The sequence below is a fragment of the Perissodus microlepis genome, chromosome 11 (assembly GCF_051167445.1).
Source record: "Perissodus microlepis isolate ML-2025 ecotype Zambia chromosome 11, ASM5116744v1, whole genome shotgun sequence".
NCBI classification, from domain to species: Eukaryota; Metazoa; Chordata; class Actinopteri; order Cichliformes; family Cichlidae; genus Perissodus; species Perissodus microlepis.
In genome coordinates this window covers 9,716,119-9,728,284 of record NC_140471.1, presented here as the reverse complement: position 1 = coordinate 9,728,284, position 12,166 = coordinate 9,716,119, and the positions used below count along the sequence as shown (strand labels likewise).

General features: G+C 40.9%; 1 protein-coding gene across 20 annotated transcripts in view; it reads left to right on the top strand.

Annotated features, from left to right (window-relative positions):
• Positions 1-12,166, top strand: part of LOC146377262 (focal adhesion kinase 1-like) — a 69,953-nt gene that overhangs the window by 27,716 nt on the left and 30,071 nt on the right. For 14 of the 20 annotated variants that reach the window (XM_084945022.1, XM_084945017.1, XM_084945026.1 and 11 more), the window contains 13 exons: positions 102-219; positions 637-667; positions 1,084-1,154; positions 1,549-1,566; positions 2,149-2,205; positions 6,790-6,810; positions 8,316-8,413; positions 8,721-8,805; positions 8,915-9,015; positions 9,355-9,470; positions 9,686-9,786; positions 9,915-10,004; positions 10,141-10,345. In XM_084945022.1, coding sequence (XP_084801148.1) covers positions 102-219; positions 637-667; positions 1,084-1,154; positions 1,549-1,566; positions 2,149-2,205; positions 6,790-6,810; positions 8,316-8,413; positions 8,721-8,805; positions 8,915-9,015; positions 9,355-9,470; positions 9,686-9,786; positions 9,915-10,004; positions 10,141-10,345 — 1,112 coding nt within the window. The remainder of the gene's footprint in view (positions 1-101; positions 220-636; positions 668-1,083; positions 1,155-1,548; positions 1,567-2,148; positions 2,206-6,789; positions 6,811-8,315; positions 8,414-8,720; positions 8,806-8,914; positions 9,016-9,354; positions 9,471-9,685; positions 9,787-9,914; positions 10,005-10,140; positions 10,346-12,166) is intronic. The other 6 variants (XM_084945021.1, XM_084945032.1, XM_084945029.1 and 3 more) reach the window with 3 other exon arrangements.

Genomic DNA, 12,166 nt, shown 5'->3' with positions numbered 1-12,166 from the left:
TAATAGGAGGCCTTATTCCTAATAAAGCCCTCGTTGTGTCACTGTGAAGCAGCTCTCTGTCCCGTTCTTACACTAATCCTTCTGTGGGTGTGTGTGTATAGCCCCTCACTGTCACTACAGCATTGCTGACTACGGCAGAAAACATGGCTGACTTGATTGACGGTTACTGTCGGCTCGTCTCCTCAGTTACTCACTCCTTCATCGTCAGGGTCCACAAAGGTAGGACGTTCAACTGTGCAGATTTTATATTATAGTCTAATGTTACACTTTTTTGTTGTTGTTGCTTGTTTGGGGTTTGTTTGTTTTTAGCTTTGTAGCTTTGTAGTGGTAAGATTGTGCAAAGATGATGATTGTGGTCATGTTTCTATTGTTTCTATTCTAACAGTAGCTTAAAACAAAAAAGCAAACACTGTAAATAGTACCGCATTGAAATCGCTGTCAAGTCATCTCTCAGACTGAGGTGGAGTCTTGATTGTGACTAGTGAGGCTTTATGCTTGTCGCTTTGATTAACCAGATGGTGTCTGGCTAGTGTTTCCTAAAAATAGCTATGGCTACAAAGAAATTGTGAAATCGTAGCTCTAGCATGAAGTCAGTCTGCTCTGTGACCAATTAAATTGTGTATTTTGTCTCTGCAGAGGGAGACAGAGCTCTGCCATCTATACCAAAGTAAGTCTGCTAATTTGTTTTATGCTCGTTCAGGGCTGTGTTAAGTGAAAACAAGCTATCTTCTTCCTTCTTTTACCAGTGGAGCCTGTTATCTTTCTTTTTTTTTTGATTGATTGGGTGGTTATTATGGGTTTCACACATTTTGTTATGACTCTGAAACTAAAGTGAGCATAAGCATGTCTCAAATCCATGAATTCTTGAATTGCTTATAAGGTAAATATAATATTCTCTGTAAACTTTAGAAACTTTTTTGGTTTTTAATGTTTGACACTTGGAGAAGCACACATGACAGGATGTGGGAGGATTCTCCGTTTCCCTCTTTGCGCCGCTGTCTTCGTAGCTGCAAATAGCAGCTCATTCTGTCTTAAGACAATGTGAGCCAAATCCCCAAAATAATTCTCTTCTCTCTGGTCCAGAGTTTCAAACCATGAGAAGCGGATGGAAAAGCGGATGGACGGAGTACGAACTCGAGCAGTTTGCGTCTCAGGTATAAACCCCCCCGTCGTGTTTCCTCTTGCTAGCCAGTCCATTTCTCCTCTGTCACTGTGCTTCTCTGTCCTCTGCTCTAAATGTCATGAATGACAGTGACGGCTAAGAGTTAGATAAAGGGTTCACAGATATGTGTGCGAGTGCTGTTACCACATAAAGCCTCATCTGTGTGTGCAGTGAAGAGTCCTTGTCTGGCCAGATGTCTTGGTGGAGAGCTTTAGTCACTGTCACTCTGTCTCTGCTCAGGCTGTCGACTGACTTCAGATTCATTCACGTGTACTTAAAATGACATTTTAAAAAAGACCTTTTAGAACCATTAACGGTAAAACTAATGCTTCTCTCCATGTTTCTCCCCCGGTGTTTGTGTTTCATGCTGCTTGTGGCTTCTGCAGGTCACATTAGTGGCGATGGTAAACTACATTTTCTTTAAACCTCCTTCATTAGTAACAGTGGAATTCCTGCTCTGTATCTTCATTAAGGCTGCCGTATGTGTGGAGAATATCTCTCTAACTCTCTCTGTCCCTGCTCGACTCTGTATTAGTTCTCTCCATGACTAAACCTGTTTTTCTCCAGCTTGTTTCTCTGGAAAGAAAGAATATTTCCATCCCTCCCCTTTCCTCTCCTCTCTCTCCCTCTCTATTGTTCCGTGTCACTCCTTGTGTGAGGCCACACTGTAGTACACGAACGTTTCAGTTGTTGTGCATGTGTTTGGAGTCGGGTATGGTGACGGGCTTTTGGCAAGGTAGTTCTTTCTGATCATGGTGTTTCTCTTAATGTTGCAAATTGCAGTCTTTGTCTCGGTGAAGGTGTGCTCACTGGACTCAGTTATTTAGTGATGTTGGAAGGTCTTAGACATGGTGGCATGTTATACAGTTGAATCATTGATACCGAGAACTTTGTAGTGATTTTTAGATGCAAGCTTGTCATCAGCTCAGAACCTGTTGATTTGTTCTCGGCTCTTTTTCTCATCCTGATTTTTCTTTGCTCTGCAGAAACAGACGACTATGCTGAGATCATAGACGAGGAGGACACCTACACCATGCCTTCGAGTAAGTAGACATACGCTGATACACATACCCATAAATGTTGGGGGCAGCTAAAGTGACAAGTGGCGAGGCAGTGATAGCTGTTTGTGTCTGCGCTATCAGTGGACCGTGTCAGACTTATATCAGAGGCATTTTATAGAGGGACTTTGTTTACACTCTGTCTACTTCACCGTTTCTTTTTCTTGATTTGATTATAGATGAAGATTAAAAGCCATGAACAGGCATGTTGTCTGAGTGTGGTGGCATTTTAGATGAATTCTGGAGTTAAATTTGGATGAGATTAGAGTCAGGAACCTCTTTACTGTAACACACGTTCACTTGTGAAAATCTTTGTATTTTATTTAATTTGTCTTGGTATACGGTACTGTGCAAAAGTCTTGAGCCACCCCTTCATTTGTATATACTGTGATTTGGAACTGGAAAATGGGAGCGGTGATTTATTGAAACATGCATACATGGAAATACAAGTTTTCAGATGGTGCTGCATGGTGAAAAAGAATCTAGCAATACTGGGTGCTAATGTAGTTCAGGATGACCATATATTCTGCAAGGCTGAATACAGGATTCTTCCTCGTCTTCTCTGTCTGCTTTCCTGTCTACTCTTCACTACTACACTATCTAGAAAAAAAATCAACAGCAATTCACATTTGGATTCATCGCTCCATCAGACCTGTTGTCACAGATTTTCAGTCAGTTGTCCGAGTAATTTGGCGTACCTCACCCTTATCTCTGTTTCCCTTAAGAATCTTTACAGCCATCCTTCCACTCACACCATTTCTCATGAGGCTTCAACTTAAGGGTCTCATGGATCTCTGAGGTTCTTTGCTTGCTTTCTTAAAAAACTGCTCATTAGCTGCATATGCTTAGGCCACTTCTTTTGTCACCCACTTGTCCAGTTTCCTCAAATTTTTTGAAGTCACACTGCACACCATGCCAATATATGCAACGTTTCTGGCTAACAGCTCTCTTTTTTTTATACCTCTCAAACTGTGTTATCGTTCAACTATCGTTCATCGATTCAACTAATAAAATGTAAACACAACAATGGCTCATCCCTTTAGTTGGGTGCCTTTTTATGCTTGAATCATTCATAGGTCAGACCTTCAAAAAGCCTGGAGAACTAATGCCCACAATTTAATAAAATAAAGTACCGTATTTTCCGGACTACAAAGCGCACCTGAATATTAGCCGCACAAGCTAAAATCAGGGGAAAATCCTGTTTTGTACATACATTAGCCGCACCTCACTAAAAGCCGCAGGTGTTTCAATGTTGACTTATCATATGTAAGAGAATATGCACAAAGGGAATTGTCAGGAAAGAGATGGCTGTTTGGAGACACACCCCTTTTATTAATATTTTGAAAAACAAATTAGGGGTACATATTTGCATAACTTTTTAGGGTATATGTACAAGTAGCGGTAATTACAAGTACGAAACATGTACTGTGCTTCATAAATGAGTAACAAATGTAGTACATAACAATAACCTACAGCACACCAGAAAAATAGATAAGGCCTACCTTTTAGGCTCAGGTGCAGCGACACGGCTTTAACAAGAAGAAAAGTCAGTCATTCACCACCATCTTCCTGCGCACTAAAACCACCAAAGTCCTCTTCTCCAGTGTCGGATACGAACAGGCTCAGGATGGCTACGTCATCCACTCTCCGCTTCTCTCCTTCGTTGTCACTTTCAAAACCAAAGAAATCCTCGTTGTCAGTGTCAGAGTCGAACACCCTCAGAAGGGCCGTGGCGGTGTCCTCCTCTCCATCATGCAGCAGTCCAGCCCTTCGAAATCCGTTGGTGATCGTGGATGTTTTCACACTTTTCCACACTGTCAGATTCCACCGGTGGAGTTGAGCATAACTTGCTTTTCGCAAGTTTATCCACGCCTCCTGCTGAACGCGTAGCGCTACTTTGAAGTTTGTTTTTCGCGCTACTTGTACGGCACTATGTTGCCTGGCGGATGGACATGTGACCAACATACCACTCTTGAACCCCGATACTGTGTGTCTGATCACATGCCCTTCCGCCAGGCAACGTAGTGCCGTACAACAGCGGAACAAATAAAACAAATCGTCTTACGATATGACAAAAATCATGGACAATCCATAGAAAAGCCGCACCTGACTAAAAGCCGCAGGGTTCAAAGCTTGTGCAAAAAGTAGCGGCTTATAGCCCGACAATTACGGTATATTAAAAAATAAATAAATAAATCACCCAGACAAGAAAGTCTGGATCATTGGAAGCACAATATAAAGAAAAAATGGGTAACTCAAGACGTTTGCACAATATTTTATTCTTAAATAGTTTACCTAGCACCTGAAATTAAATCAAGTCACCTTGCAGACCTGATGTAAAGATTTCTTTGTTTGACATAATTTTAGAGCATGAATTTGAGTGCAGTTAGATATGTTCCAAGAGGTTTTTGATCTGGTCAGACTCCTGTGTGAATGATCACATTTTCCGTGGTCACATTATTATTATTTAAAAGGGGGAAGCCACTTTGACCATATTCTGTGTGTATTTTTACACTCGCAGTCTATATTTATTTTCACGAGTTGCCACAAGATTTGGCAAGAGCCGCAGCTTCCTCAGATTCTTTTGACGTATTATGCGCGTATTGTCTGCATTTTTAGTGAACATTTACAAATGACTGATTCCTCCCGTGATAGCGCTCAGTGTGAAAGGCTGGTAATATTTTTAGTATGAGACATCAGCGTAGGCATTTGTCTGGCCTTGTGTGTCATACATGGAGGCTGAACAGTTCTTTGCATTAATTAAAACATTGCTGAATAAATAAGAAATATATATGAAGAGGTTCTGCTGCACTGCTGTTGCTGTTGAGCGATGCCTGTGAACCAGGCTTAAGACTCATGTTAAGCTGAATTCGATGCTGTGTGGCTGTGGTGAATAGGCAGCATAAGAAGGCAGAGTAGACGGGCAGTATCAGCTTAATGTGGGATAGGAAGATGGAGTGTATCTCTGTGAAGGTTCTCAGTCATCCAGGTCATCGTAGTCAAAGGAGTGGAAGATGGAGTGTATTTTCTTTTTAAGCTGTTTTGACAAATTGCCTCTTCAAGCTGCCATAAAATGTTGCCTGAGTATCGTAAGCACTCGTTCCATGTAAGCAGAATGCAGCTGAATCCCAACATGGCTTTGCTTTTTGATCATTCATAAATTATAGTTTTGTAGTTCAGTCTTCTGGACTTACACATGTAAACACAGTACCAAAGAAATAACTACAGCAGCAATGCTTTTTACTAATCTCAAAAAGCATTGAAACATTCGTTTGCATCAGAACTGCAAGTGGCTCATTCAGCTTTTTTTGTTTTTTTTCTCCAAAAAGGTCAAGTTCAGCTGTTTATGTTGGTACTTGGGTAGTTTGAGTGTGCTAATAAGTATTTTGGTTGTGTTAATGGCAGGTTTCCAAGCAGTTCACTATTTGGCTAGCAAGTTGCTTGCTTTGTAACTTGCACCTTTCTAATATAGCTAGTGATGACATGTGCTGTGGGTTTTTAGGACCTATATGCTATATCACAGCATTTATTTCTAGCCAGTGTTGCTTTAATTATCCACCAAGATCTTGTACTGACGATGGAAGAGTCGGACTGGCCTTTTCCAGCACATCCCAAAGACTGTTATCAGGGTTTAGGCTCGCTCTTTCCCACTTTGATCCCAGGGAATCCTGACATTGTCAGGTCGTTCAGTAGATCCAGCTAACCTCATTGTTTGGGCACATAATGTTGCAGAGCCTACACCTGACCAACTGAAGCAGCCCAAGATCATAACAGTGCGCCCACAGACTGTTATAGTAAGCAAAACAATGACGTGATTGATGGATCACTTCATCTGCCTCTCTTTTTACCTTGATGAACCCGTCACTCTGGAACAGGGTAAACCTGGACTTATTAGATCACATGACCTTTTTTCATTACTCCAGAGTCCAGTCTTTGTGCTCTCTACCAAACTGAAGCCTTTTTTCAAATCAGCTTCACTGGCAAGTCACTACCACTGGTCCCTTGAGTTCTCTTCACGTTGTGCGTGTGGAAATGCTCTTACTTTCACTTTTAAACATCATTCAAGATTTTGTTTTCTGACCACATTCCTCTGGTGATGTTTCACAGCTGTCCTTCCAGGTTTTAATACGTTGAACAGTTCTTAACCCAGTTTTAGTAGTTTTAATAATCTGCTTGAAGCAGGCAAGGAGCTTGACCATGAAACTGAGTAACAGCTTTTCAAAGACCCCGGTATGTTTTTTCTGATATGGTTTCTTAAGACATTAAAAGCTACTCAGTTAAGGTTAAATAGAGTTAAATAACCTGTCGACCACCAAAACGTATGAATCACTGCAGCAGTTATACAGTGGAAGGTTTTTATCTATTTGTCTTACCTATTAGTTATTTAATGTGATAACACTGTTTCTGACTTACAGTAGCCCTAATCCATCAGCATCACTGTTACACTCACACTCGCTGCAGCTGTTAAAGTAACACTGACCTAATTAGTAGAGACTCCAGTAACAATATGTGGCTCTCTGTACTCACAGCTAGCTATTTCTGTCTCTTATCACTAACCCATTTTCCCAGAATACTATGGACTAGACCAAGGTAATGATTGAAAAAGTACCATAACTCTGGTTGTACTGTGATGGCACTTTGACTTGGTGGTTGTTGTGACCCTTTTACGTTTGCTTGTGACTGAAAAAAAAAAAATCAGAGTTTCTTTCTGTACCTCTACCCTGTTGATTTGACCCTCCTCCTCCTCCCCCCACCACCAAACACCCCTCTGCTCATGTGTGATGTGCTGTGACTTTCTGCTAAACTGGTGGTAGCTTCAGAAGTGAGACAACCCAAATGGACTTGGATCTTGTTTTTGTCTGTGTTTAAAAGGTGGAACAAATTGAGAATGAGCTTAGGTTACTCTGCAGAAATTATCATTATCAATAATAATATAAACAGTCAACCGCTGTTAAAACACTATTCACTGCTCAGAGTAACAGAAACATGGCCGGCGTTCAGAAATATTTTTGTAACCAGGCAAGTTGATTCAGAGCATCCTCCTTATTGCAATTTTTGCCTGGAGGAGTAAGTGCAGTGAGAGGGACGGCTTTAAATAGATGCATACATTTATACACTGGAACATTTTAAACCCAGACTACTAACAAACAGGATAGTCTTACTGCATTATTTAACACTGGATTTTTGAAAGCGTCAGCCACACGGGTGACATTTAGAGGCAGAGAACAGAGCAAAAGCAATAATTAGGGCTCCCTTTTTTTTGTTACTGTATCATGCAGCCTGTTTCCACATTGAGGTCATCGCTGCTACGTTTTACTGCCCAGCAACTTTTGTCTCTAAAAGTCGCCCATGTGCTTGAACAGCAGTGATTGTCATAAAAGTGCAGAGAATACTGTAAAGTGACCTTTATGGCTTCACGTGTGCTTTATTCATAAGCTTACATGGACAAAGTCAGGTCAGCAGTGCCATGAGCAAACTTCAGCTTTCAACAGCCTGCATCTCACAGACCAACCTGAAACAAAATATTAAAAAAACTCATTTTTACCAACCACGTTGGACAGAAAACACAAAGAATATTGAGCTGCTACAGTTCCAGTGATCTGCGTCCTGAGCAAAAGCAACAGGTTTTCTGTTGGCCTGTGAGCCTATTGAGAGTTTTCACCATATACCACCTGACTTTATCCATATTACATTTGAATCAACATAGAAATTCATGCTCATTGTAATTGGCTCCTGTTTGTCTGTGTTACATGGCATGTCTGGCTGTGGTTTGCTGATGCTCTTGTTGCATGCTGTTGATGGTGAGCTTATTTATAAATTCAAGCTTGTCAGAGTAGGTCAGATTTTTGAAATATTGCATCTGACAGAATTCAATTTATTTCCATGGTGCGGTCTGAAACTAAACTCAAACATGCACATTTAAGCTGTTTAAAACTACAGATTTTTTTAGACAGGCTGTAAAATACTATAAAGTGCTCTGACAAGCTTGGTTAATGCAAGCCCAGTGTGTGGACATTAATCTGTGTCTGTTTTGATCTGAAGGTTTACTCTGTTCATTTTCCTCTGTGTGTGTGTTCATGTTTTTGTGCATCCAGCGCGGGACTATGAGATTCAGCGGGATCGTATCGAGTTGGGACGCTGCATAGGTGAGGGTCAGTTCGGAGACGTCCACCAAGGAATTTACATCAGCCCGGTACGTTTGTTGTCTTTGCTCTCTCGCGCTCTCTCTGCACACTCACTTTCAAGAGAGGCTAAACTGATTCAGTCATATCACACTAACGACACACAGCACAGTCAAAGCATTTATGCCAGAGAACCATAAAGGGATGGTCTTGTAGAACAAGTTTTAATAGGTAACAGTATTTATTTTAAAGGCCCTTTATTGAAAACTGCAAACTGTTTAGAGTTTGATTGTGACTTCTGTGGAGTAGACAGTGAATATGCTGCGTGTTGGTGTTGAAATGATGCTGATTTTGCTTGTTTGGATGTGTTTCCTGCAGGAGAACCCAGCTCTGTCTGTGGCAGTGAAGACGTGCAAAAACTCAACATCAGACAGTGTCAGGGAAAAATTTCTCCAAGAAGCACGTAAGATGCTGACCTCATAGCAGTAAAATCGTAGTACCCTCTAAATAGTTTTTAAAAAAGGTTTCTTTTTGGGGAATTGTTTGACTCCTCCCTCTCGTGTTTCTTACAGTGACCATGCGTCAGTTTGATCATCCTCACATAGTGAAGCTGATGGGAGTCATCACTGAGAATCCAGTCTGGATCATCATGGAGCTCTGTACATTTGGAGAGGTATGACACTAATAAGAATATGTATAAGTTGCATCTGTGTAAAGCACAGTTACATCCCTGTGCATGTGGTATGTGAGCCCTGCTGTTTTCTATATTTGTTTAAAAACTGGAAACTATAAATTAGATCAGAGTCTTTGAGACGTGACCTGTAACCCTGTTGTGTGTTTGTTTAAGAACAGATGATAAACACTTTTCTGTCAGTTATTTCCTCACATTCCCCAGGGTTAAATATTATGGGTGTTGTACATTAACTCATGTATATGCTTTCTGGTTTGTTTTCTCATTGTGTTTCGTTTCAGCTTTATTTATATAGTATCTCCCTGTGTTTTTTCTACACAGCTTCGGTCGTTTCTTCAGGTGAGGAAATACAGTCTGGATCTGGCTACTCTCATCTTGTACTCTTACCAGCTCAGCACAGCGTTGGCGTATCTAGAGAGCAAACGATTTGTACACAGGTAGGAAAGAGCCATACGGAAATAATATAGCAAAATATTCATAATTACTAAATAAATATAATTCCAGTAGGTGGCGTTGTCACCTACTGGACTGAAACACTGTTCTGTCAAAAAAGAAAACACATGTTAGATATGAATGCGACCACTGAATTTGAATAGAAAAAATTATATCAGTGTGTTTTTCTCTTCCTCTAATTCCTTTTTGCCGTCTCCAGAGACATCGCAGCGCGGAACGTGCTGGTATCAACGGTCGACTGTGTGAAGCTGGGAGACTTCGGGCTGTCGCGATACATGGAGGATAGCTCTTATTATAAAGGTATGTAAAAAAGCATCGCCACCTTTGCTTTACTTTCTTTGTGATCCAGCGGAGAAAAGCTCAATTATTATTCAGAGCAGACCTGATCAGTGAAGTGTGACACAATTTTCTTCATTTCTGTTTTTCAGCATCTAAAGGTAAATTGCCTATTAAATGGATGGCTCCAGAATCCATCAACTTCAGAAGATTTACTACAGCCAGTGATGTCTGGATGTTTGGTATGTTTTAAGCCTGTGCTGCTTCAGTTTTGTCCCGCTCCAGTCTGCTTCTGTTTTACCCTTGCTTTGTGTCTTTGCTTTACGACCCCTGTAGGCAGCTGTCTCATTCTCACTCACGTTATTTGTCTTGCTTTAGGTGTCTGCATGTGGGAGATTCTGATGTATGGCATCAAGCCTTTCCAGGGTGTGAAGAACAACGATGTCATAGGCAGGATAGAGAATGGCGAGCGACTGGCTATGCCCCCTCAGTGTCCTCCTACTCTCTACAGCTTGATGACAAAGTGTTGGTCGTACGATCCCAGCAAGAGGCCACGCTTTAATGAACTTAAAACACAGCTGAGGTCAGTGGCGTGTGATCTGAGAGACTGTGTGTGACTGTGTGTGAGGCACTTTGAGTGTGGATTTTCTGCAAATTGATTTTTTGTTTGAATGCTTGAATGAACTGTGCTGCAGGAACCTTAAACCATCATTACTCTATAGACATGTCTCAATTAAACCCTAAAGAAATGAGTGAAACAGTCATGAAAACAATGACAACTTCAGAGATCAAGATAACAAAAACAAAATGGTCTGTGGTGGTGGCCACAGACCATTCAGGTTACAGGTAGTCCGGCTCTAGCGACATGGCACATCCATATGTGTCATTCCGAGAAGGTTTGTCTCTGAGCACTGTCTCAAATCTGGAGCAGATACCAGGAGGGAGGTTGTTACAGGCCGTCAGCAGCAGGACCGGTATCTGCTCCTTTGTGCAGGGAGGAACAGGAGGAGCAGAACCTTACGATGACCTTGAGCAGGCTAATCCTGAACAGACCATCTGAATCAGAATGAAAGGATTGGACTCCATTATGGTATCATGAGGGCTCAAAGTCCTTTAGCAGGACCGGTGCTCAGAGCCCAACAGCATGCAGGTTTACCACTGGCACCACTTCTGACAGATGTAAATAAGTCTGAAGATGGTGTGGTGTTATGCTGATAACATGTTATATTCCATTCTGTTAAAAAGTCACAAAAGGTGTCGGGTTAAAAAAAACAAAAGGAGATGTGGAGTCAGAATTCTTAAATTAAAAGGTTTTATTAATATTTTTGTTCCTAATTAAACTGAAAGAAACAGACAAGTTGCTGTCACTTTAAAAAAAAAGGTTAAAAAAAACAAACAAACCCAGGAATTGGTCAATAATCAGAAAAGTCGAAAAGGTTAAATCACCAAAACACACACATTTGCCCACAGAGCAGGAGTAAGCAGCCACCACACACAGCTCACTAGCTGCGAAACAAAAATGCTCTGCAGCTCTACAGCTCCCCTTTTTCTAGCCTTAAATACTCTTACTAGAGTAGTACTTATTAGAGTAGACTCAGCTGTACAAAAAGGGTGGCACCTACAGCAGATGAGCTGGCAGGATGCATCTATATAGGGTCAGAATCCAAAGAAGCACAAATATTTGTATTTCAGATCCGTCAGTATTTTTTACCCAACTTCATGTGTACCATCCACGTCCTTTTTAGTAAGCTTTGGTTTAAATGGTATTGGTGAAGAAAGCTGAAAAATGACTGCAGTGGCACATTTATTTTACTTAGTTGTTACATTATCGTATTAGAAAGAGAACCTTTATGTAAATTTAAATTGCCAATTGCCATCAACAATAGGTAATCTGAATACATTAAAAAGGTAAAAGTACTTGTATGTCATTTATAGGTGAAAATGTGTTGTGAAATCCAGTGGATGTTTTTCTGTTCTACTTTCTGCAAATTGATACCATAGGTGTATCTATTAAAAAATTTAGAAACGTTCAAAACTCAGTGACCTCGAGATCAGAGGTCAAGTTTTCTGAGAATCTATTGAATGCTATAACTCAAGACGCACCTTTGATTACCATAGCTGCACCTTCTAGGAGGCTGAGGAGTACCACTGGGGCTGTCAGTATTTTTACACTTGCTTGACAGCAGGTGTCACTCTCAGTCTGTTGTAATCACGGCAGTGTCACAAGCAGTGGGACAAACGAGGAAACGCTGTAGATGCACTTTTGAAAGTCTGAAACATACTGTGGTCTTGTAGTCTTCTGTTTTTCTTGATGACTTAACATCAGACCAAAATGAAATATTAATCACAGACATTTTCACAGGTCAGACTGTGAAAATGTCTGTGGGTGCCAAGAAAGATTCTT